We start from the raw sequence: 21256 nt of genomic DNA on the forward strand, positions 1-21256 counted from the left end.
ATGTTGCGTCAAAACTACATCCACACAACCATGTGAGGATATGCATAAGCCTTCATATCTATACTACTACAGTTAAAGTGCACATCCAGCAGCACACACTCAGAGTTCTCACTACTCTCTGCTCTTGCACTGCAGTGGGTGATTCATTTCAATTATGTTCCTGCCGCTCTCTCCTTCTCCGAGTACAGGCCAACAATGGTAATAGGGATGAATGACTGTAGGGCTCTCATTGACTTCCTCTGGTCTCATTAATGCACTGGTACAAGCCAGAACACTCACACAGTCCCAGTGAGACTTCCACAGAGACACTCCACAGCTGAATAGAGATGGGAAAGTTTCAAGAACACGAGAGACTGAGGTTTGTGTGAGAAAAAAAAAAAATAGACCTGTTTGTGTAGTTGTTTATGTTTGTGGTCTTTTCACCTGCCATTTTCTTGTCTCAACAACATTCATGTGGGTATGATTGTACTTTAATAGCCAAGATAACACTTTGGAATTAGGTGCTTGAGCTGAAATTAAACTGAAAACCTGAACAGACTTTATTATTAAAAAGTAATTATAAAAATTAGCCAAGAATCACATAGCTGTCTTTTTTTCTCTGCCTAAACACAAGGTTCAGTGCGTTGTGAGAACCGCTTGGAACAGACCGCAAGACCTCAAAGGCCCCAAGGAGCATTAATTACTCTAGTTGCTATGCAACTCAGCTGTCTGATGATAACTTGCCTGCTATTTAATAAGCGTTAGTTACCCCACCTGAAATTAACCTGAATGAATGAGGAGGCAGATAATGCTGAGAATGAAAGTGGGCAAGAAAGTTGATAATTAGCCTGCCTGGTTTCAAAGAACAAAATGAGAGATAACAGGATATAATTATGTCGTCTGATGAACAAGAAGGGCACATGCATACTGTTTGTGTACATTCTGCTTCTCCTGCTATTTTAACATTTGCATTCTACTTATTTTTAGCAAAAAATATTGACAGGAGGTATACTCAACTATGCAGAAAAATCATTAAAAAAAAACAAATGGTACAGGAAGGACACACATACTCACAGCCCTGGGGTATAAGCAGCAATCAAAACTAATTCGCTAAACACCTGCCAATAAAAATGTGCCTGTAAAATATCAGCCCACCCTGACTTCTCCAATTCATATCTCATTCATGATTTAATTAATCACTTCTTGAAAGACTACAGCAGATGGAAACACACAATTTGCATTTTAAATCTGGCATCCTTTTTGAAGTTTTTGCTTGACATCTGGTTGGAAACATATGTAGAGTAAGTTATTTAGTGTGCTGAATGTCTGCAGATTATCACCACTTAATTTTAGCATCAGAACAGACCACCAGCAGTAAAGACGTCGAGGGAAATGGAAGCGTATGAGTGTGTGTTTTCCCGAGCTAATGACCATGAGGATCACGGCAGGAGGGTGTGATGTTGCTCACCTGTGTTTATGTACATTTGTGAAACGAACCAGCTTCCTTAAACACTCATCTATTGGAGGCACTGAAAGGGCAAATAATTCTGCATTGTGTGCACTGTGGTCTCAGCTCATATGGCTTTTCCATCTGTTAGTTAACACAGCTTTGTGTTTAGACTCAGACTGAAAGTGTGTTATATTTTGCGAGGCTTTATGTGTCGATGACATTTACTCAGCGCTTCAACCTTGTGTGGATTTTTATCTACAGAGGAAGCGTTGGGTTGCGGTGTCTGGGAATCAATGGTCTCAAAAAGAATCCCTAATTCTTTGAAGTTGTACCATTCATGCACCTCTCAGCAACAACACAGAATAAAATGACACTCAGCTGCTCTCTTACCTTTACACTTGTAGCCTTGCTTGTAAAAACCCCATATCTACAAAAACACAGAGAGAAAGGAAAGGGCAGGAGAAAGGTGAAAGTTAATTAGGATATGTTTTCACTTCTATGACAGCCAGAGGTATGTTAAAAATGTCACGGTGGTGGACAATTACAAAGAAAGGGTTGAATAATAGGCTAATTAGAATAGAAATTCCTTTATGTCCATACTGTATGGAAAGAGGATAGCTATAGTTACTGAACAACTACTGTACTAAATTTGGAAATTGGATTACATAATGAACAGACACAGGTGCAGATAGTATGCAATCCTTCTCACGCTTCAAACCCATATTTTCACCCTAAAGAATCCACTGTGAATGTTTTAACTTATTTCATGTATTAGGAATCCCATCCACTTCTTTGCTAACCACCTAAAGGTTATACATACCACTTACTATAATTATTCATTTCTTATTTTTTGTGTCATGAGCTAAAATTAAGACAAAGACTGAGGCATCTGTTTGTAACATCTCAACTTGAAAAATTAAAAAAAATGTACAGTACCTCATGTTTTATATAGTTAGGTCATTGACATACACTTTTAGAATACTTACTGCGTTGTAGTAAGTCAACCAGTGTTTTCTGTTTATACACACAATATTTCACTGAATCACCTTTAGCTTCGATTACATTCACCGTGGCATTGTTTAGGCCACCTAGAGCTTTTTCCATCACGGTAAATGTCACAACATTTATTTCCATCCATACTTGCATTAATTTTTCATCATGACCTTGTTTTGACAATCGGACAGTCAGACCGCCACGAAGAGTCTTCTCCAGCACGTCCCATAGATTCTCAATAGGGTTCAACTGTGGAGTCTGTGGTGTGAAGATGATGCCTCACGTTCCCTAAACCACTCTATCGCAAGCCAGATGAACCTGATGAAATGTCATTGTCCAATTTTTATGCTCTCCAGTAAACTGATAGTTGTTTAAGAAATAAGAAGCTACTCACCGCATCAGTTAAGAGTTAAAATACATTGTTTTCAGCTGAAACATATCAATCACAGTAATATTATCCAATAGAGAGATCTAAAGTTTTTGCTTAGTTAAACCCAGGAGTTGGTGTGGACTGGTTTTTTGATCAGGTAGTGTAAAAAACTATAGAAAGCACTCACTCACTCAAATTACAGAAAACCTATCAGATACATTACCGGTGTTCCTGAAGCTCAAGTGTTTTTTGTCTTTTATTGCCAAAAACAACTGATACACACCAGTTTTAGATCTTTTTTCATGTCGGCAGTCTTTAAATAACATATTTAATTTATTCCAATGTCCATACATAATGGTTTTGTCATCTGGGATTGATTTTTTTGGATGTGTAAGCACAACCTCTGCTGAAAGGTTAAATAACTGGAAACACCTCTAATAATGTTTCATACTGGCCTGCCTAAGCAGGTTTTAAGGCTCTCCGGGCTGTAGTGAACTGTGAAATGGAAAGCAATAACTGCCTAAAATGTAGAGAATTCATCTAAAAACTTATGTTTTGGAAAATGGTTGGCAGTAAAGAAAAGTATACATAATTAGCGACTAATGGGCTACATACTGGAAAGTTTAAACATCTCGATGTATACCTGAGGAAATGTAATGACGAAAAGTGGCACAATGAAGCAGAGAGATGGAGGAGAGGAAAAGGGGACAGGGAGGAGGTTGGCGGGACAGAGGGGGTGGAGGGAGACCGAGATCAAGCGGGACGCAGGGAGAGCACAGCCAGTGGGGGAACAATGACATGAAAGAGCCGAGCTGGAGATCACACACTGCACTGGCACATCTGAAGAGGCACAAAATATCCTGACCTCTACACACACACACATAAACCTACATTCATGCATGCGAGCACACATACACTCCTGGATGCACATCGCACACACACATATACAAAGATACCCTCGAACGCAATGGGAGACCGTAAACACAGCCAGAGGCTCTACAACAAAGAGAAGTCAGTTACGAGAACATCTAAACACAGCTATCATCACAGCTCTGCCTACACTGACTGACCTTTACTGACTCCGTTGACTGTAAAACACAATACAATACAGACTAGGAAAAGGAAACACACTAATACTCTGTAAGAACGTGCATTTAGAGTGTAAAGTCAGATTTAGAGTAATGGGAATGTGCTGCTAATTAGAGCCCAGGGATCACATTTAATATCAAGAAATGTCCTCTTTGATATATTTACATAAACAGATCCTCTCTAATACTCTTGGAACCATTTAAAGACATCTCTTTTATACGCTTATTATGTTTTATCCAGGAAGTTGAGTGTGACAGAGCATGAACGTTGAAACTTACCCTGACATATTAGATCTCATTGGATTTAAAATGAAATCTCTGAAGCGCTACATTAGCAGAACATAATCTGCAGTAAATATTCACTGTGGGTTTTTTTCTTCTAGTAAACAACGTGCAAAAATGCTGCTGTTCCTGTTGCAAATCCTGTGTCTAAAAAAGCATTTTATCTTTCCCGTCCAGACTCTGAGGGCAAGAATTGCCAGTCATTTTGTTCCTGAGCTAAACTGACGAAATGTAAGCAGCTGCAGACAGATAAAATGACTTTTTTAATACTAAAAGGAAACTGTCCATGTTTCATTTGCTCATTTCAGATTCACATTAGTGTTTTCCATTCAGCTACAACTCTTTTGAAAAGTTATTTAAAGTAAAGTACGTTTTGGTGGCTTTCCTAAACCACATTGACAGTACCAGTAATGAACCCCAGATGCTAATACTGTGATTTAAACGCTAATATACAGTCGCGGAAAAAATTATTAAACTACCCCTTGTTTTCTCCAATTGTTCATTTTAATGCCTAGTACAAGTAAAGGTACATTTGTGTGGACAGATATAATGATAACAACAAAAATAGCTCATAAGTTTAATTTACGAGCTGATATCTATCCATTTTTCATGGTTTTATTGATAATAACCAACATCACTTATGTGCATATGGCATTGTACTGCAAAAAACAGTGCTTTTAGGCATTCCATTTTTCTTTTCTGCCTGTTTTAGTCACATGATACACACAGGAGTTAGTCCTTAATTGCATAACCATTGTTTTTGATTACTTTTGATGGTCTAATAATTTTTTCCGTGACTGTAGTAGTTTAACTCGTCAAATGACATGAGTCTTGCTTGATTTCCAAAATACCAGTCTACTTCCTGTAGTTTCAGTCAAGCCAAGGTCTTTTTTCAGTACAGTGACATCCCCCACCTGGTTCAATATGTGACTGTACAGCTGTTGATTACGTCTTGAATGTGTCATCAACTGGTTTGGACATCAGAGGAGAAAACTTGTTGTGAATTGGAATGAAAATCCATCTATCTAATCCAATCCACCATGTTTAGCTGAGGTTACAGGGACTGGAAACAGATTTGTTTTGGCACATGCCCCTTCGCTGGCAAACTCTGCAACCGGGCAGAATGAGGCCACCCAAACATGTCCACAGGAGGTGTGTTTACAAGTCCTCGTTCACTATGTGGACATAACTGCACCGACCAAAAAAAGTGCTATGAACACTATGAACTTGTGAAAGAATTCGGCTAAACCCAAATTAAAAACAAGAGATTCTACTATAAACTTTGCGTCCTGTTTTGTGTCTTGTTGCTCTTTGCATTTAATAAAACTCACCTATATGCCATTAATTAAGACATAAGGTCATAAGGTTGTTTTGGGTAGAATAGCAAAACCTTATAGAGATGCATGTGAGACACTAGAGGTGACTGAACTCTGCAGTGTTTACATCAGGCCCGGCTTGTGTTTGAGACAAGTGCTGAAAAATGGGCTGCGGGAAAATATTGTTTTTGCACCGCAGCCAAGAGGAAAGCACGAAGCAGAAAAAAGAGGAAGTGGCTAGTGTATCTACCTCTGCCACACACATTTTCAAAGGAAGACGGACGCATGCAGCCACAGTCCTTATCTGTCCATGCTCACTATTTAAGCCCCCCCCAAATGATGGTCTGAAAATGCCGTGCTCCTCTCTGAAAATATATGTTTGTATGCATCCTAATGTGTCCAATAAGTGTTAATGAAAGAATCTATGGCATATTTTCTATTGAGCATTACAGTCTGGTGTCTGGCCGTACACAAAGATGAATGGGATGTCATCTGCGTTTAATATGAGGGCCCCACTCCTGTTCTCATTACATCTGAGTGCTGACTCACTGTCTGTGTCTAAATAACAGAGGGCCTCTCTGGGGACTTCGGGGAACGTTAAGGGCCGGAGGACACACACACAGCAACACAGACATAAAACTGCCACAGAGAAGGGTTATCATCTCGCCCAATTACCTTCCTCCCATATTTCCCAGAATGCAACTTCAGCAGCGCGTGGCTATAGCTCAAAGTAATTGGCATTGCCCTGACCTGGCAGAAGGAACCTCTGAGAGATGAGGCTAACGCTGGTGAAAGCTGAGATAAATAATAAAGAAGGGGCAGTCCAGAGTTGTGGGATGGCACTGTAAGTACATGCGACCTTTGACCTTTTTGCACAGACACTCTATGACACGTGCCATTGATTGGATGAGTCATGAAATCAATGCACTTGAAAACAAACACAGCACAGATCAATGCTATTTTAAGACAATCCTGATAGCCACAGGGGTCTATAAATCACTGTAATGATATAGATACAAACAGTATTTGTGTAATTTTCAAGGACAAGCTGTGGATGTAACAAAGGTACAAATAATTTATATTGAGTAGTGGGTGTTTACTCACAAAGCCAGCACAGTGCTCGCAGAACGTAGGCTTGACGTAGGTGGTCTCAGTAAAAGTGTGAATGAAGCCCATCTTGCAGTTTAGCAGAGAGCTGGCTTTCATAAAGTAGTCTATCATCTCTTCTCTACTGATTTTCCCGTCTCTGTGATGGGAAGGAAAATGACAGCAGAGAAGTGAGCTGACAGTTTAGTTCATGAACTGTAAAGATCTTTTCTGATCAGTGTGATTCAATAACAGGGGAAAAAAATCTACAAATCTCACTGATTCTTGTCCAGTTCTCCAAATTTACTGAGGTAAGGGAAGTTGTTCCTGATTGCTTCGAATTCCTCCCTGGAGATGTGGCCGTCGCCGTCAGTGTCGAAGTTCTTGAAGACTGACTGTTTGAGCATGAAGTTCGCAAAGGTTACTCACAGGATTGACATGTTTTTAAAAGGCTGAAATAACGCAATTCCTCACTGTCACAGAAAACAATACAGAGAGTTTGAAATGACCTTTTCAGGACTGATAATTATTGAGAAAAAAATCTGGTAAAAGTATAATCAGCAGTTAGTTAAGATGGATTTCTTGGGTCATAACAAAAAGCAGTTGCCAAAAAGTGACATTTCTGGACACTTGAAATGCACATTCATGGTCAGAAATGCACCAAAGCATGGAAATATACTGAGATTATTTCTAGGAATAGTGCCTTTCATTATAATAAGTACCCAGAAATGCAGGTTTTCGGCTGAACAGAAATTAAATCCTTGTGGAAGAGGAATGCTGGTGTTGAAAACTCACCTCCACCATTTTCTCTATGTGTTTCTTGATGATCGTCGGGTCAGCGTTGGGCTTCACTGACACAGCCCATTCATCAATCATAGTGGGCTTGGGATCAGGCGCAGTTGGAGGGCTGGAGTTCTGCTACAGATGGTTGAATAAATAAACAAATAAATAAATAAATAAAAGTGATGAGATCAATATCAACCCAGGGAGGCAGAAGCTGTCATCTTGCAAAGAAACAAAGGAAAATGAAACTCCTGCACAGAGCTGCAGTCAATAGACACTACAGTGGATTGAAATGACTCAAGACAAGAATGGAGACAACGATTTTCATTATAGATTTGTGGCATTTCTTTACGTATACGGTAGGCCTGAATGATGTGATAAATCTGCAGTGTGCGTATTCATCATCATTCAGGCAGTTCTACGCAATGCATCACACATACTCATAAATACATTACTTTATCAGTCTGTATTAATATAAAAGTTTTAGCACCAACACAAATTTTGTTTTTACAACCTTTTCTGCATGTATTTGTCAGGTACTTATATGCATATGACTTTTATTTGATGACTAAATCACATCCATACAGTCATTTTGGTTGCTTTTGCTGTGACTGTACAGATGTGACAGCATTATCTAAGCCTGTCTTTAACAAGTTTAGAACTGAGATTCAAAAATCTTAGTGGGCCATGAAGTAGCAGAGAAAAATACACAACAATCCAAAGTATGTAAACGAAACTGCTTCATTCCTGCACTGCTCTGCTCTCTCTCTGCACTTGAGAATGTGAAAATGTCAAAATGTAGGGGGAGCACTCAGTAAAGAAAGCCTAACATTTTACATTTTTATTAACATCCCCAAATGAACCATTCTCTGAGCAAATAGTAGAGTCTGAAGACAGTGAAAATAAAGTCAGTCACGGTTACCTCAACATTCAGTCAGTAAAAAAGTGCAGATTTTGTGGTATTTCGTAATGTATTACTGTAAGCTGTGAGCTGAACATGTTTGAGAGCCTAAGATTTATGCTCTAAAATACACCAGGATCATCATTTATACCAGGACAGAAGTAAATAACATCGCTGCCAAGGCTGGGAACTATTGTAAAAGCAGTGTATTGAGGGATTGACAGTGTATATCAGTGTGCTTCTCACCACTGGCTTGCGAGGCTCTCTCTGTAAAGACATCTGGTAGATCTCCTCCTCTGTGTGATACTGGTCCAGAGAGACCTGAACAGAGCAGAGGCAGTGTGAGTAAAGAGCACAATGACCTGATATCACAGGTCATCAGATCACTGTGACACACCATATTAGATATTATCAAAGGCAGTGTCTTCCTCCCTGAAACATGATTTGTAGTAAAGGGTACCAGCCTTCTCTTAAACACATAACATCCTGCAGACTTTTAAACATGTTGTTGTATTTAATTCTGTTCATTTGCTACCTTTTGTTAGACCGTTCCCAAAGCTGTAACCTTTATGGCCAACTTAACACATACTAACAACTTCGCAGATTAGTTCATTATAGGAATTAAGTAAGGCCACTATAGCAACAGGTGAGAAAGTAACCTCTATTTTTACTCCACTTAACACATTGGAGCCAACTGCCACATGTAATCCTCCACTGCATCCATTGTTGGCCTAAATTATTTTCCTCAGAGCCATTCTCTTAACGTAATTGTGTTTCCTGGCTTTTATTGAGTTTAAGTGGTAAGTGCGGAAGGAAAAGGGGTTTTTCTTCTTGTTTGGTTGTCTGATTTAGTAGAGCTTTTAGTATGTCTGGGCTAAGGTTAGCTGTAAATGATTCACCACATTCAGAATGATTCAATAGAATGCCTTTCATTTGGGAGAGAGGATTAATATGATAGATGTGCATGTGTGGTTTGCTTATTTTAGCTCCCTACAAAGGAAAGCCTTCCACTTTTCATTATTTTTAGTGATTTATTGACCTCCTTTCCCCTCTTCCAGCTGTGAACTAAGCAAGACTGAAACTAGATAAATTCCAATAAGCACCGGCATAAGATAATTGGGTATTGACTCTGTCCAGCAAGTTTACGTGGTGCCCCTCAGCTCAGAAATCTGTCAAGTCCTTAGATTTCATTTTCACACGGAAAAAAAAAAAAAGGACTGCCAGCTCAAACCTCACATGAATGCCTGCAGCAGGATTGAGCTAATTGATCTCTTGGGATTGTTTAAACTCAGAAAGCTCATATACTCAAATTCGGAAATCTCTTATCTACATCGTGCAGTGTGCTAAAACATCACCTTAGCTTTCATGCTGAAATGCAGGCAGCAACAGAGTTAAGATCAGTCTCACTCAGAATTCCCAGACTGAGCTGACTCTCCCTGCACATATGTTGTAAGACGAAGAATTATGCTATGATTCTGCTCCAGAATGCTGGTCTATTGGGGGTAACTATATTAAACGTTTGTGCTTAAAGATGAGGAATTCTCTCAAGTGGTATGATGTCCGTCTTGGCATTGAGTGGTGATTAATGTAAATATAGTGCAGACTATGAGTAGAGCAAGACAGAAAATAAAGGATTGTGATGAAGTTTTGTACTTTGAAGAATATTCACACCTCATAGCTAAACAACTGATGATTAAATAGATGAAAAAAAAAACAATGAAAAAAAATGTATTAAGCTGAATAATGTGATATCAGATAAAATGGTCTCACAACCATTTTACACTGATCTGAACTTCTTACTTCAAGGTCATTGCACCTGCAGCTAAACCACTTTTAATCTTTAATCACTAGACAGGAACAGACAGGAGGTTAAAGTGTAGGTTAACAATCTAATAAGTTCAGATAGCTCCATTGAGGAAATGTTAAAGCAGAGGTTTTATGACTGTGAATCTTTGTTGGTGTCTTAAACATACATAGTTCTATGTATTTTTGACCAAATAACATGGCATGGGATCTCTCCTGGGTGCTTTTTTTTTCTCTTCAGGTTAGAACATGTATCAGGTGGAACTAATGTTTTGGCGTTGGAGCACCCTGGAGTCATTTTAGGCACGTACAAGAAACAAATCTACTGCCATGGTGATCTGTCACTAGACTAGGCAAAGAGTTTAGGTTTGGAGAATGGACAAGGATTGGACTGGAAAAGAAAAATGTGACATGTTTCTGTTTTTGTCCAGTTTACACTTTAATGTTCTGAGATGTGCAATGGAAACGGGCTCATTGCAGCCACTGATATTGTTAAAATGTTCATCTTTGTTACCAAAATTACTTTGTTGTTCTAAAAAAAGTAACTTTATTGTCATAGTTGTAAGATAATTGTGCATTTCCTATTTTTATTTGGAAAACTATTGTCTCAGGGAGCAGACTGGCTGAGTTCATTTGTATTATTCAAGCAAAAATGTACGTTTTTTTTTTTAAATTTGCACAACAAATTAGGCAAGGAAAAGCAAAAGTATTGTTACAATATTGGTTTCTTTCAATAAAAGATATATTTGCACCACTGTTACAATGTTGTTGGGGTTGAGGGGGGCCTGGAGATTTTTCGTCCTCCAGAGGGGGGCCCAAGAGAAAAAGACTGAGAACCACTGCCTTAAACTGACTTGGAATTGGATGCGCATGAAAACAAATGGATGAAATCATTCACCCTCGTTCCAAAATTAGCCACTTGGATTGACATGAATATCCTCATTCCATTTGCTATATAGTCACGTAAAAATTATTATACCACCAAAAGTCATGAAAAACAATAGTTATGCAATCAAATACTAACTCCTGTGTGTATCATATGACTAAAACAGACAGAAAAGAAAACATGGAATGCCTAAAAACACCGTTTTTGTCAGTACAATGCTATAGCTATTGATGTAAGAACTTAAGTGATTTTGGTTATTATCAAGAAACACATGGAAAATGGCTAGATATCAGCTCTGAAATTAAACTCTTATGTGCTATTTTTGTTGTTATCATTATAGTCATCCAAACAAATGTAAAGTACCTTTAGTTGTACCAGGGATTAAAACAAACAATGGAAAAATGGAAGAAAATAAGGGTGGTCTAATAATTTTTTTCACGACTGTATTTGACATAAGTCAAACAATAGCTGATAACAGTTTTCAACTGTTATATGGCGGGAAATGCCCCAGCAAATAGCTTCTACTGCCTCTGCCTTATTGTATTTGTCAATTATAACATCATAGATATTGCTGTAATACACATGGTCACCACTTCCAGCAGACACAGTACACCTACAAAATACGAAGAAAGTAAGTGATAGTAATTTCTTCAATACTGCGATGATGATAAATTACTTGAGGTGAACAGAGAAACAAACCTCCCAACCTAACATAGCTGTGGCTCACCAGGGCTTCATATGATTGGTCAAATGGTCACATGTTCAAATGCTGAGGGTGAATGTGAGATCTGTTATTCATTGCATCTCAGGCCGACTTTTTTTTAATGTATATGTCATCTGTGTTCGTACCATGGTGATGATGAAAAGTACTTCAATTAGTTGGCAGAGTCACGTTTTTTTTTATTTCTCAGTCTAGCTTGCAGCCATGTAAGTGTTATTCTTTTAATTCTTAGGAAGCCTCAATTTTGTAGCTCTGTCCATTGTCTGTTCGCAGTTTCCTCCCATCTTGTTCATGTACAGTCTGTCTGAACAGGCGCCAATCAAATCACTGCAGAACAAAGTCTGTGGATCAAACAGGCTGCCTTTTCCACTGCCAGGACATAAAGTTTTCATCTTCCACCATGAGTTTTCCCTCCTACTTCACTGCTGTCTTAGATGGTTGATGAATGATTTGCATCTCTATTGCACCTCATGATGAATAACAATCTCTATCCAGACAGCTTTAAATAAGCACCTAGAAATTTAGGACCCGCAGTTTTCCTACTAAAATATTATTTATACAACCTCTTTTTTCTTTTGCGTACAACACATATGCATTCTGTTCCATCTTTACACTAACCGTAAGCAGGTTCAGCAGGTCTGTGTTTGCATCAGTGTTTGGAGGTGTGTTCTGGATCAGCGCCAGTTCCTGAAGGATGGCATACAGCTGTTGGGTCTTTGCAAGGTTGACCCGTGTTTTCTCTTTGTCTGCCCAGTCTGGCAGCGCCACATGCACAGCGATCAGGTCTTTCAGGTGCACACCAAGAATAGGGAAGCGAAAGCCCGAGCACTCTGAGAATCGCTTGCGGTATTGACTGTAGTTTCCACATGATGTCACCAGTTCAATGAGACTGTTGAACACCTAAAGGTTGAGAGGAGAAGGAGGAAGGCAGGTATGTAGACAATGGGAGGTGATGAGAAGACAGATGGCAGGAACCACAGCTGGCAGAAGAGATTTGTTTAGAAGAATCTAAATCATTCAGAAAGCTTTGCTGCAGATGGACTTATATAACTAACAAGACACATATACTTCCCCAACTGTTGCAATCTACTTTCCAGTCATATGGCTGGAATTCATAGCTCTAAAAAGCCTCTGAGTGGGAGTAATGAGCACAGATAAAGAATTTGGCAGTTTGCAGGGTGAATTTGTGCACTACAAAATACAAGTTAATAAGTGTATCAACCTGCAACATAAAACTTGTCTGGGTGTTAGCAGTGGATGCCAGACACTAATCAGTGATCGCTGAGGGATACCTTGTTGGTTTCCGCACTGATGTGGGCCTGAGTGTCTTTAAGACGAGAGATGGAGCTGTTGCTGAGGCCACCCACCACCGCCATCAGCGTGTTAAAGTTCTGCAACTGCAGCAGCTTCTGTGGACAGAACAAGAAGAAATATTAGGTGAAAAGGTGAGAGAGGAGGCAGTGCATAAATATGTCAGCCACAGCCAAAGAACATTTTAGCCAGAGTGAAAGAGAGCGAAGGTTCTGTAGGTTAAAAAAGATTTAAATGGAAAGAAACTCAAAAGCTTTGGAGGCAAAGTTTATGGAAAACTTTGCAAAGTGAGCAGCCCACATGCACAGGAATCTAATAAGTTTATCTGAGCAGAGCAAGATATTACTGAATGTTGTAACCAGTCTATGTCAAAGTTAAGATAACATTTTGTGAATGGTGCGCTACAGGCCACCACGTTGCCCTCCAGCCTGCATGGCATCTTGCTAAAAAATCAATGAGGGTCACAGCTGTGTGGGAGGGCAGCCAGAGGAGATCATTTGACTCAGTTCAAACACCCTTTGGAATCGATTCAGGCAAAGCAGCGTGGAAAGCAGCCCGGCAATGTGGAGAGTCAGACTGGCTGAACTACATGTGCATGTGTCCAATAGCGAGTCCTGGAAAAGGTATCATTGTCAACATGCCAGATCTTTCCACTGGGTGCAGAATAAATGCTGTTTGTACGATAGGGCTACGAGGTCAAGTTCATCCTCTTGTCAACAAAATGTTATCACACAGCTGATTGGCGTTGTACATTTATTAATGTTCAAGAAGGGCACAAACACATGCACACGGAACATTTGGTGAAATGAAAGTGAGATAGACATTAAAAGATAATTTTTCTGTTTTTGATGACAAGCATTCTTGCAGTCAAGGAAAAAAAAAAAAAAACAGTCTGAACGTGAGATGGATGTAATGTGCTCCCAGTAGGAGGCTGAAATGGGACACATCCAGCGCACCCTGAGGGAAGATCTGGGAAATGTCAAGTATGTCATGGCTACCTTCTGTGCTGCCTCTGAATACATCTGAAATCAGCTTGAACATAATTTTTGTCCCTGCATGTGCTCACACTGGGTTACATTTCTTAAATACCAAAGTGTAAATCCTTTCAAATTAGTGAAGAACTAACAAAGAAATCTGCAGCATGAGTGGAGTCAGTTGGTTGCTTCTATATTTATCCAAACATTCACATACACAATCCATTCAGAATGTGAAACATAACTATTTATATCCCCAAAATCGAGTTTCAGGGATATAATGGTTTTACCCTGACCACTGCCCCTGCCGGATATCCTTCGTGTGAATGCGATAACTAGGACAGATTTGGTTGGATTCCTTCTCCCTTGATAACCAACACAGTGGACCCCAAGTGGAAGAACCCTATCAATTTCCGCTTCACTATGAGTATTACAAGTCATCCAAATGGGGGCGCTTTAGTTGAAAATCAGTTTTTTGGACTTAATCAAGCAATAATAGGCCAATTAAGATAAATTTTAGTTCATATTGATCGTCTCACAAATGTCCATTTTCTTGCCACCATCCAGAGTTCATATGGTGTCATTTTCATTCACTAGGTGGAGTTTTGTGGGGAAAATTGGTTCTCTGACCATTATTCTGCCACTATCAGGTCAATGTAGCTCAAACTGAGTTCATATCGATTGTCTAACAATTATCGTGGATAGATTTATATATAGCAGAGGACTGGGGGGACTTCAGGGATATACCCTTACAGTCAGCCCCCAACAGTGTTTATTTATTTAAATTTTTAGAATTTAAAGTGAACACTGAATCTCAGCAGCTCTTTTTATTTAGTCTGGGCAAATAAAATAAGACATATTACTAACATTTTCTTCGGTTGACAGAAGCAAACTGTTTTTAAAAAATTATCAAAAAAGCTTTAAATATACTGGAAGGGTATAATATTTTTAACTATTACCATCCTTAAATATTGTCATCATTGTTTCTTAACCTAAATTAAATTAATGGTGCTCAAAAAACAATGATGACAATATTTAAGGATGGTAATAGTTAAAAATATTACACCCTTCCAGTATATTTAAAGCTTTTTTGATAATTTTTTAAAAACAGTTTGCTTCTGTCAACCGAAGAAAATGTTAGTAATATGTCTTATTTTATTTGCCCAGACTAAATAAAAAGAGCTGCTGAGATTCAGTGTTCACTTTAAATTCTAAAAATGTCGAACAAAGTTGCACTCCAGTTTGCCCTCCAGGAATAAAGACAATGTAGCTATAAAAATATTCTAAAAGATGCACAAAGGAGCAGGAGACGATGCGCAGCTGCTGACAGTGGGAGATATTTGTAGAGGAGAAGGTCATTCTCAGCTGTGTTTTCATGAAAATGCTTCTACCTTCACAACTAAACCATTATAACTTCACAAAACAATGGGAAATATCCAAGTTTTCGGTATCAAGGAGGGTGAAACACTGTGCTCCACTGGTAAGATCCCTGCTGAGGTCCTGGAGCGCTTGAACAGAGGGTGGGGAGACTTGCTAAAACCCTGTTAAATAAATTATGAGCAACTAAAGATCTTCTCGACACAAAAAGAAGGATACAAAAGGAAAAAGAGGAGTGAAAAAGGCATGTCTTACTGACAAAAACAAGGCAGAAGTTGACTTGAATGAAATATGAGGATGACTTCACATCTCATTTCAGGTTGTTTTTTTTTAACGTCGACTGAATCTAACATCACAGAGATACAAGATACATACAGAGAGAAAACCATGAATGTCTAGCTGTAAATGATAACATCAAAATGGAATGATATTGATTACAATGAAGGTCAGAAAGCTGGTTAAATAATATTTTCTGGAATAAATAGATGACAATCTTCCCACACGGGATCAGAGAATCATAAAAAGAAGCCATTTGACAGTTTTGTTTGGGAATTAATGGAAAAGAACTAGATTCAGTTAAGATTAAGATTGTAATAATAATAACGGATTGGATTTCTGTTGCTCATTTCAAGGCATCCAAAACACTTTACATTATTGATCCATTATTCTTTCACTCACACACTAGTGGTGGTAAACTAGATCTGTATTCACGGATCTGTATCTGATGGAAGCTTGGCTGCCAATCCACACCAAACAGCCCCTCCGACCAACACCAAACATTCATACACAAAAGTGTGTGTGACAAGGGAGGAAAGGTGGGTGAAGTGTCTTGCCCAAGGACACAACAGCACATGACTAGGACAGAGCAGGAGTCGAACTAGCCCTCTAGTTATTGGACGACCCACTCTACCTCCTGAGCTACAAGACAACTGTTTTGACTTGTAAATGGCCCTGGATGATTAGCTAGACATAAATGATGGTCTTATCCTCATTACTGCTTTGTGCTACACTTGAAATTATTCAAATCTGGAAATATTTACAAAATTCAAGAGGTCAGAGTATGAAATACTTTCCACAGGAAAAATATAGCTTTGTCTAGTTACCAGAATATTATGTTTCTATGAGTAACCCTGAGTAGATTTACCAACAGACTTCCTTTTCATGTTACAGTCTGTGACTAAGATTTCTAATTCACTTGAAAGTCTCCTTTCATAAAAGCCAGACATATTTTGAAATGAGAGGGAAGTGAAAATTCTGCAACAAAGATTAGATTTCTTTTCCTTTTTCTCATGATTAAGATTTAGATGAGTTATTACCACCCTTTGGGCCAATAAAAGCTTCTGTGTAATATGAATTATGCATCATCTCACAGCTATAACCAGGCTGTTTGTTTTAATTCCTAAAATGTTAACATTGTGGACATATTAAGTTTTCCCATGACAGTAGCGTTAAAAGGCTTCTAGTAGGCATTTATATAAGCTAACACCCCCACAACCTTTACACAACAATTCATCTTAAGATGGGTGATGATTACTTGTATAAAGTTTTTTTTTTTCTTTTTCTTTTATTGGGTTATCTGCCTTTCTTTTCAGTGTTTGGACATAAAACAAAAATATTATTACATTATATTATTATATTATATTATTTCATATTATATTAGATTTAGAGCAGACAACAGATGTATGATATATGTACATATGATGTAGCACACAGGTGTCAAACATGCGGCCCGGGAGCCAAATCCAGCCCGCCAAAGGGTCCAATCCGGCCCTCGGGATGAATTTGTGAAATGCAAAAATTACACTGAAGATATTAACAATCAGCGGTGTCAATATCATTTTAATTCAGGTTCCACATACAAACACATACAGTCCAATTAGATGTCAAGTGGGTCAGACCAGTAAAATATTATCATAATAACCTATAAATAATGACAACCCCAAATTTTCTCTTTGTTTTTTTGGTGTAAAGAAGTAAAATTGTTAAGATTGCACTCATTTTTCTTTGGACAATTCAAGTTGTTCATGTCATACAGATTTTTAAGGAAACTTTAGAGTTGTAAACCTGATGATAATATAATTTTACTTTTTTCACTGTTATTATTTTACTGGTCCGGCCCACTTGAGATCAAATTGGGCTGAATGTGGCCCCTGAACTAAACTGAGTTTGACACCCCTGATGTAGCAGGTGCAAATGTCTGGTACTGAATGTCAATAAAAAATAAATTATATAAAAAAAAAAAAAGATGGGTGATGATATCTAAGAGGAAATGATCTTTGCTCTGATGCTCAACAGTTACAGTTTTCCTTTCCTCAACATCTTTCAGTTTAATTAATTCAATGTATTCCCTCTCCTTATTCTTTGTGAACCCAGATGACCATCTCCCATTCACTGTGAACCCTACAACCAGCCTCAAGACCTCTTCAACGAGTTCTTAGTGTTAAAACCTTTGTGGTAACGTGTCTAAATGGGCTCGTTAGACAGACCTGTGCCACTCTAATGAAGTGGGAGATGACGACGGCTCTCTGCTGGGCAGTGGGCTTGCTGAGCACCATAAGTTGAATCCACTGTGAGACACTGTTGAAGAGGGTGATGAAACGCTCCAGGATGGGGTTATCTACTGTGCAGCCATGCATCACAAAGCTGTGGTAGTCCTGAAACTAAAATGAGGAAGGGGGCATTATATTCCATTTATCTAGAATTAAATTACAACATGCTCACATCCTGGTATCTTTCAGAAAATGCTCATTCATTATGAATGTCATTCTGCTGCTTTGGAGATGAAGGACATAATAAGAGCAGCCTTGAGGAAATAAAGATTTATTTTTAGTTAAAAGGTCAACCACTGTGCTCAATTATGGGCTGTTCTGTCCAATGTTTTATCCTCTATTAAAAGCAAAACAGAGCCCATCCTCACTACCACTGCCCCCTTTTACCACCACTGTCAAGCCTGAATAAAGCATAAATTATCTTTAAAAAAAAAAAAAAAAACAAAAAAAAAAAACTTGGGTTTAAAAAACAGTACAAACCCAGTCATTGCATTTGCTTCCCAAAATAAAGCTAAAAGCAAAACAGTTCCAAACAACAAATATAATTACTGCCAGTAAAAGTAGATTTTAGCCACCATTGCTTAGCAACTATAATGAGCTTCTGGCATCTTAACATTAAATTACTTGAGAATTTCACAGACTTAAAAGCTGTAAACATTAGGGATGCTTTTAATGATGCTTGTTAAACTAACCAGGATCTTGCAGAAGGATTTGTACTCGAGGAAGGTGAGGTGTTCGGCCAGTTCACATGAGTCTAAGTGGTCAAACAGCAGGGACATTTTCCTCTTCTTGGACACAGATGGGACCCGCTGAGTTACCTGTCGCTTCCATTTATATGATGGCCTGAGAGGGAAGATAAAGTACAAAAAATTGCCAGGCAGAGTCATTACACATTATAGCTTTAGAGATTTGTATCAGATTAGAGCTACATAGATAATACTCTTGGATATATATAAGAAATATTACAATAATCTTACCATTATATAATTTCCATATAAAAAATATCATAATCCCTATAAAACATGAGTGATATTAAAGATAAAAAGACACTAAAACCACTAGAATGTTAGAAATGTGAAGCTAATCTCTGGAATGGTCACAAATTTACTCCACAGAGGCTTCTCCTCATGGAACACTGAAAGGAAGTTGAGGTCAAATTCATAGAAATGGCTTTTATGGGAAAAGAAGAAGTCACTGACCCTGCATAGCACAGTTCAGCAATGTCTGAGAACAGGCAATAAAAGAGCATAAACACCCACAGATGGACATTCGGTCACATTGTCAATAACACGCCCAGAAAATACCATTTTGCAGTTGTTCACTCACACACTGTCAATGTCAATGAGCTGACTCTGGCTTTCATTGCCCTCGGTGGTCAAGAGGTCTTTAAAGTCTTTGATCTGGTCCGCCAGCTCTGGGCTCAGATTGAACTCTGCTGGAAACTCCGAGATCCAGTACCTGGAAGGAAGAACAAAGGGATAAAACGGCAGAACGGCGATGAAAAACACTGACAAAGCTATAGAAAGATGGGGAATGCGGCAGGAGCAGAGTTGTTTACATCTACACAAAAGCATCAGATTCCATATGTCATTAATGTCAACTATTCACGCAGGAACACATAAAGTCAAGGACAACCTAGAATACAGAGAAACATAAGGAGGCTCACAAAGAGGAGGAAGATGACAGATTCAGTGATCAAAGTTCAGAAAACAGGAGTACCCAGAGTGGTAAAAGAATGAATGACAGTTTATTACTTGACGAGATGGCATATCCTTGTTCGGCACTCAGCAGTGCAGCTCTCCTCTTGAGATCTGATGCACAAGTCAAGGAGAAACCTGCTGCAACTGTCTCTACACTTTAACTAACTCCACTGAGACAAGACTAATTATAAATTAACATATTTAACACAACACAGACCGATAGTGAATGCTGCACTCAAGAACTATTTACATTGAATTTCAGAGGCAAATTTAGTTACTTTTCACATAACAGCTGTACAGTATAGAACATGTAGGAGAATGAAATGTTTATTTATAGCTTTTACTCTTTAAAGACCTCTTGAATTAAAAAGGAAATGCATCCTGATGTTGTGAAGACACTTGATTCTCATAGGATGATTATGATTTTATACAACATCATGCCATAGATTAAACTGTCCAACATTTTATAAAGAAGCTCAAGTGAACTTAACTGTAGGCATTTTGGTACTAAAATGAATCCATACATTATATCTAATAATAAAATATATGAGACCATTTTACGGCATAAAAAATATTTCGAGTTTTCACCATTTATCTACATTTTAGTGAAAATTATTGAGGCTTTTACTTTTGAAAGCAGAACGTTTACTCATAGTGGAGTATTTTCACAGTGCAAAATTATACTTTAACTGAAATAAAGGGACTAAACTTTTTCCACCCCCTACACAGACTAAAACCTACTGTCCTAAAGGCCAACAAAAGAATCTGATCTTCACATACTCTCTTGTGGCATCTTCAGAGACACACACCCTCAGCACAAAGTACAAATATCCCAGGTAGCAGAAATCATGGGTGAAGGATACTTTAATACTAGTTTCTTAGCCATGTCAGTTGAAGGGATGTACCAAGGGTGCATCATGAGGAACATGCGGACCAAGGTGGCATCCTTCAAAGTGCCCTTTTCATCTGCAACAGGAGCAGAATATCACTCATCATTAGACAGACAGAAATCGTCATCACAGTCACAGTACAAGTGCCACATGCTACGACATGATGAAAATCTATTCCGGTTGTCAGGGTGTGACACGATAACAGCTTGTCACATAGAACTGTGCACTAGGTGTTTTTTTTAACAACATTTAATTTCCTGAATATAAATAAACCGATGAAATCACACTCAAATAGAGAAATGTCAAAATATAAATTCATAACTTCACATAAGGAAATGAATGACCTACCAAAGGCTTGGATGCTCGCCTCCACCAGGTCGTCCACTGTGGCCGACTGTTCCGACAATAAAGACTCCATCGCTCCTTTCTTCTCTTCTCTGTCGTTTTCCCTTGTTTAGCAGTGTCTGGTTTGAGTCCCGGGCCTCTTACTAAACAATAATGAAAAGAAGATGAAAAAAAAGCTTAAATCTGAGCAAAAAAGAGTAATTGTGAAGCCGACAATGAAAATAAAACTCTAGGAGGATACTTCTGCATTCTCAGAATAGCTGTGTGGTCACTTTTTGTGTATCCTTCTCCTCACTGTGGAGACTGAGCTAATAAGGGACTGTTTACCCCCTACTTATGACTGGCATGATGCTAAGTTGTTTTCTCCTTGGTTTTAATTGGAATACCTGCCTATCACTGTCATCCCATCAGCACAATGACGAATTGATTTGACCTAATGCATTCAAGGTGTC

General features: G+C 38.5%; 1 protein-coding gene across 3 annotated transcripts in view; it reads right to left on the reverse strand.

The window, feature by feature from the left end:
- Positions 1 to 21256, reverse strand: part of LOC115438680 (RAS guanyl-releasing protein 2-like) — a 39637-nt gene that overhangs the window by 6748 nt on the left and 11633 nt on the right. For 2 of the 3 annotated variants that reach the window (XM_030162451.1, XM_030162452.1), the window contains exons 2-14: positions 20808 to 20947; positions 20433 to 20535; positions 19624 to 19680; positions 19196 to 19327; positions 18562 to 18712; positions 17807 to 17980; positions 12951 to 13067; positions 12277 to 12558; positions 8495 to 8569; positions 7360 to 7482; positions 6844 to 6959; positions 6583 to 6724; positions 1820 to 1856 (exon numbers count right to left, since the gene is read on the reverse strand). In XM_030162451.1, the coding sequence (XP_030018311.1) occupies positions 1820 to 1856; positions 6583 to 6724; positions 6844 to 6959; positions 7360 to 7482; positions 8495 to 8569; positions 12277 to 12558; positions 12951 to 13067; positions 17807 to 17980; positions 18562 to 18712; positions 19196 to 19327; positions 19624 to 19680; positions 20433 to 20535; positions 20808 to 20877 (1579 nt within the window). In that variant the 5' untranslated portion in view covers positions 20878 to 20947. The remainder of the gene's footprint in view (positions 1 to 1819; positions 1857 to 6582; positions 6725 to 6843; positions 6960 to 7359; positions 7483 to 8494; positions 8570 to 12276; positions 12559 to 12950; positions 13068 to 17806; positions 17981 to 18561; positions 18713 to 19195; positions 19328 to 19623; positions 19681 to 20432; positions 20536 to 20807; positions 20948 to 21256) is intronic. The other variant, XM_030162453.1, reaches the window with a different exon arrangement.

Source organism: Sphaeramia orbicularis, chromosome 18 (assembly GCF_902148855.1).
Source record: "Sphaeramia orbicularis chromosome 18, fSphaOr1.1, whole genome shotgun sequence".
Taxonomy (NCBI): Eukaryota; Metazoa; Chordata; class Actinopteri; order Kurtiformes; family Apogonidae; genus Sphaeramia; species Sphaeramia orbicularis.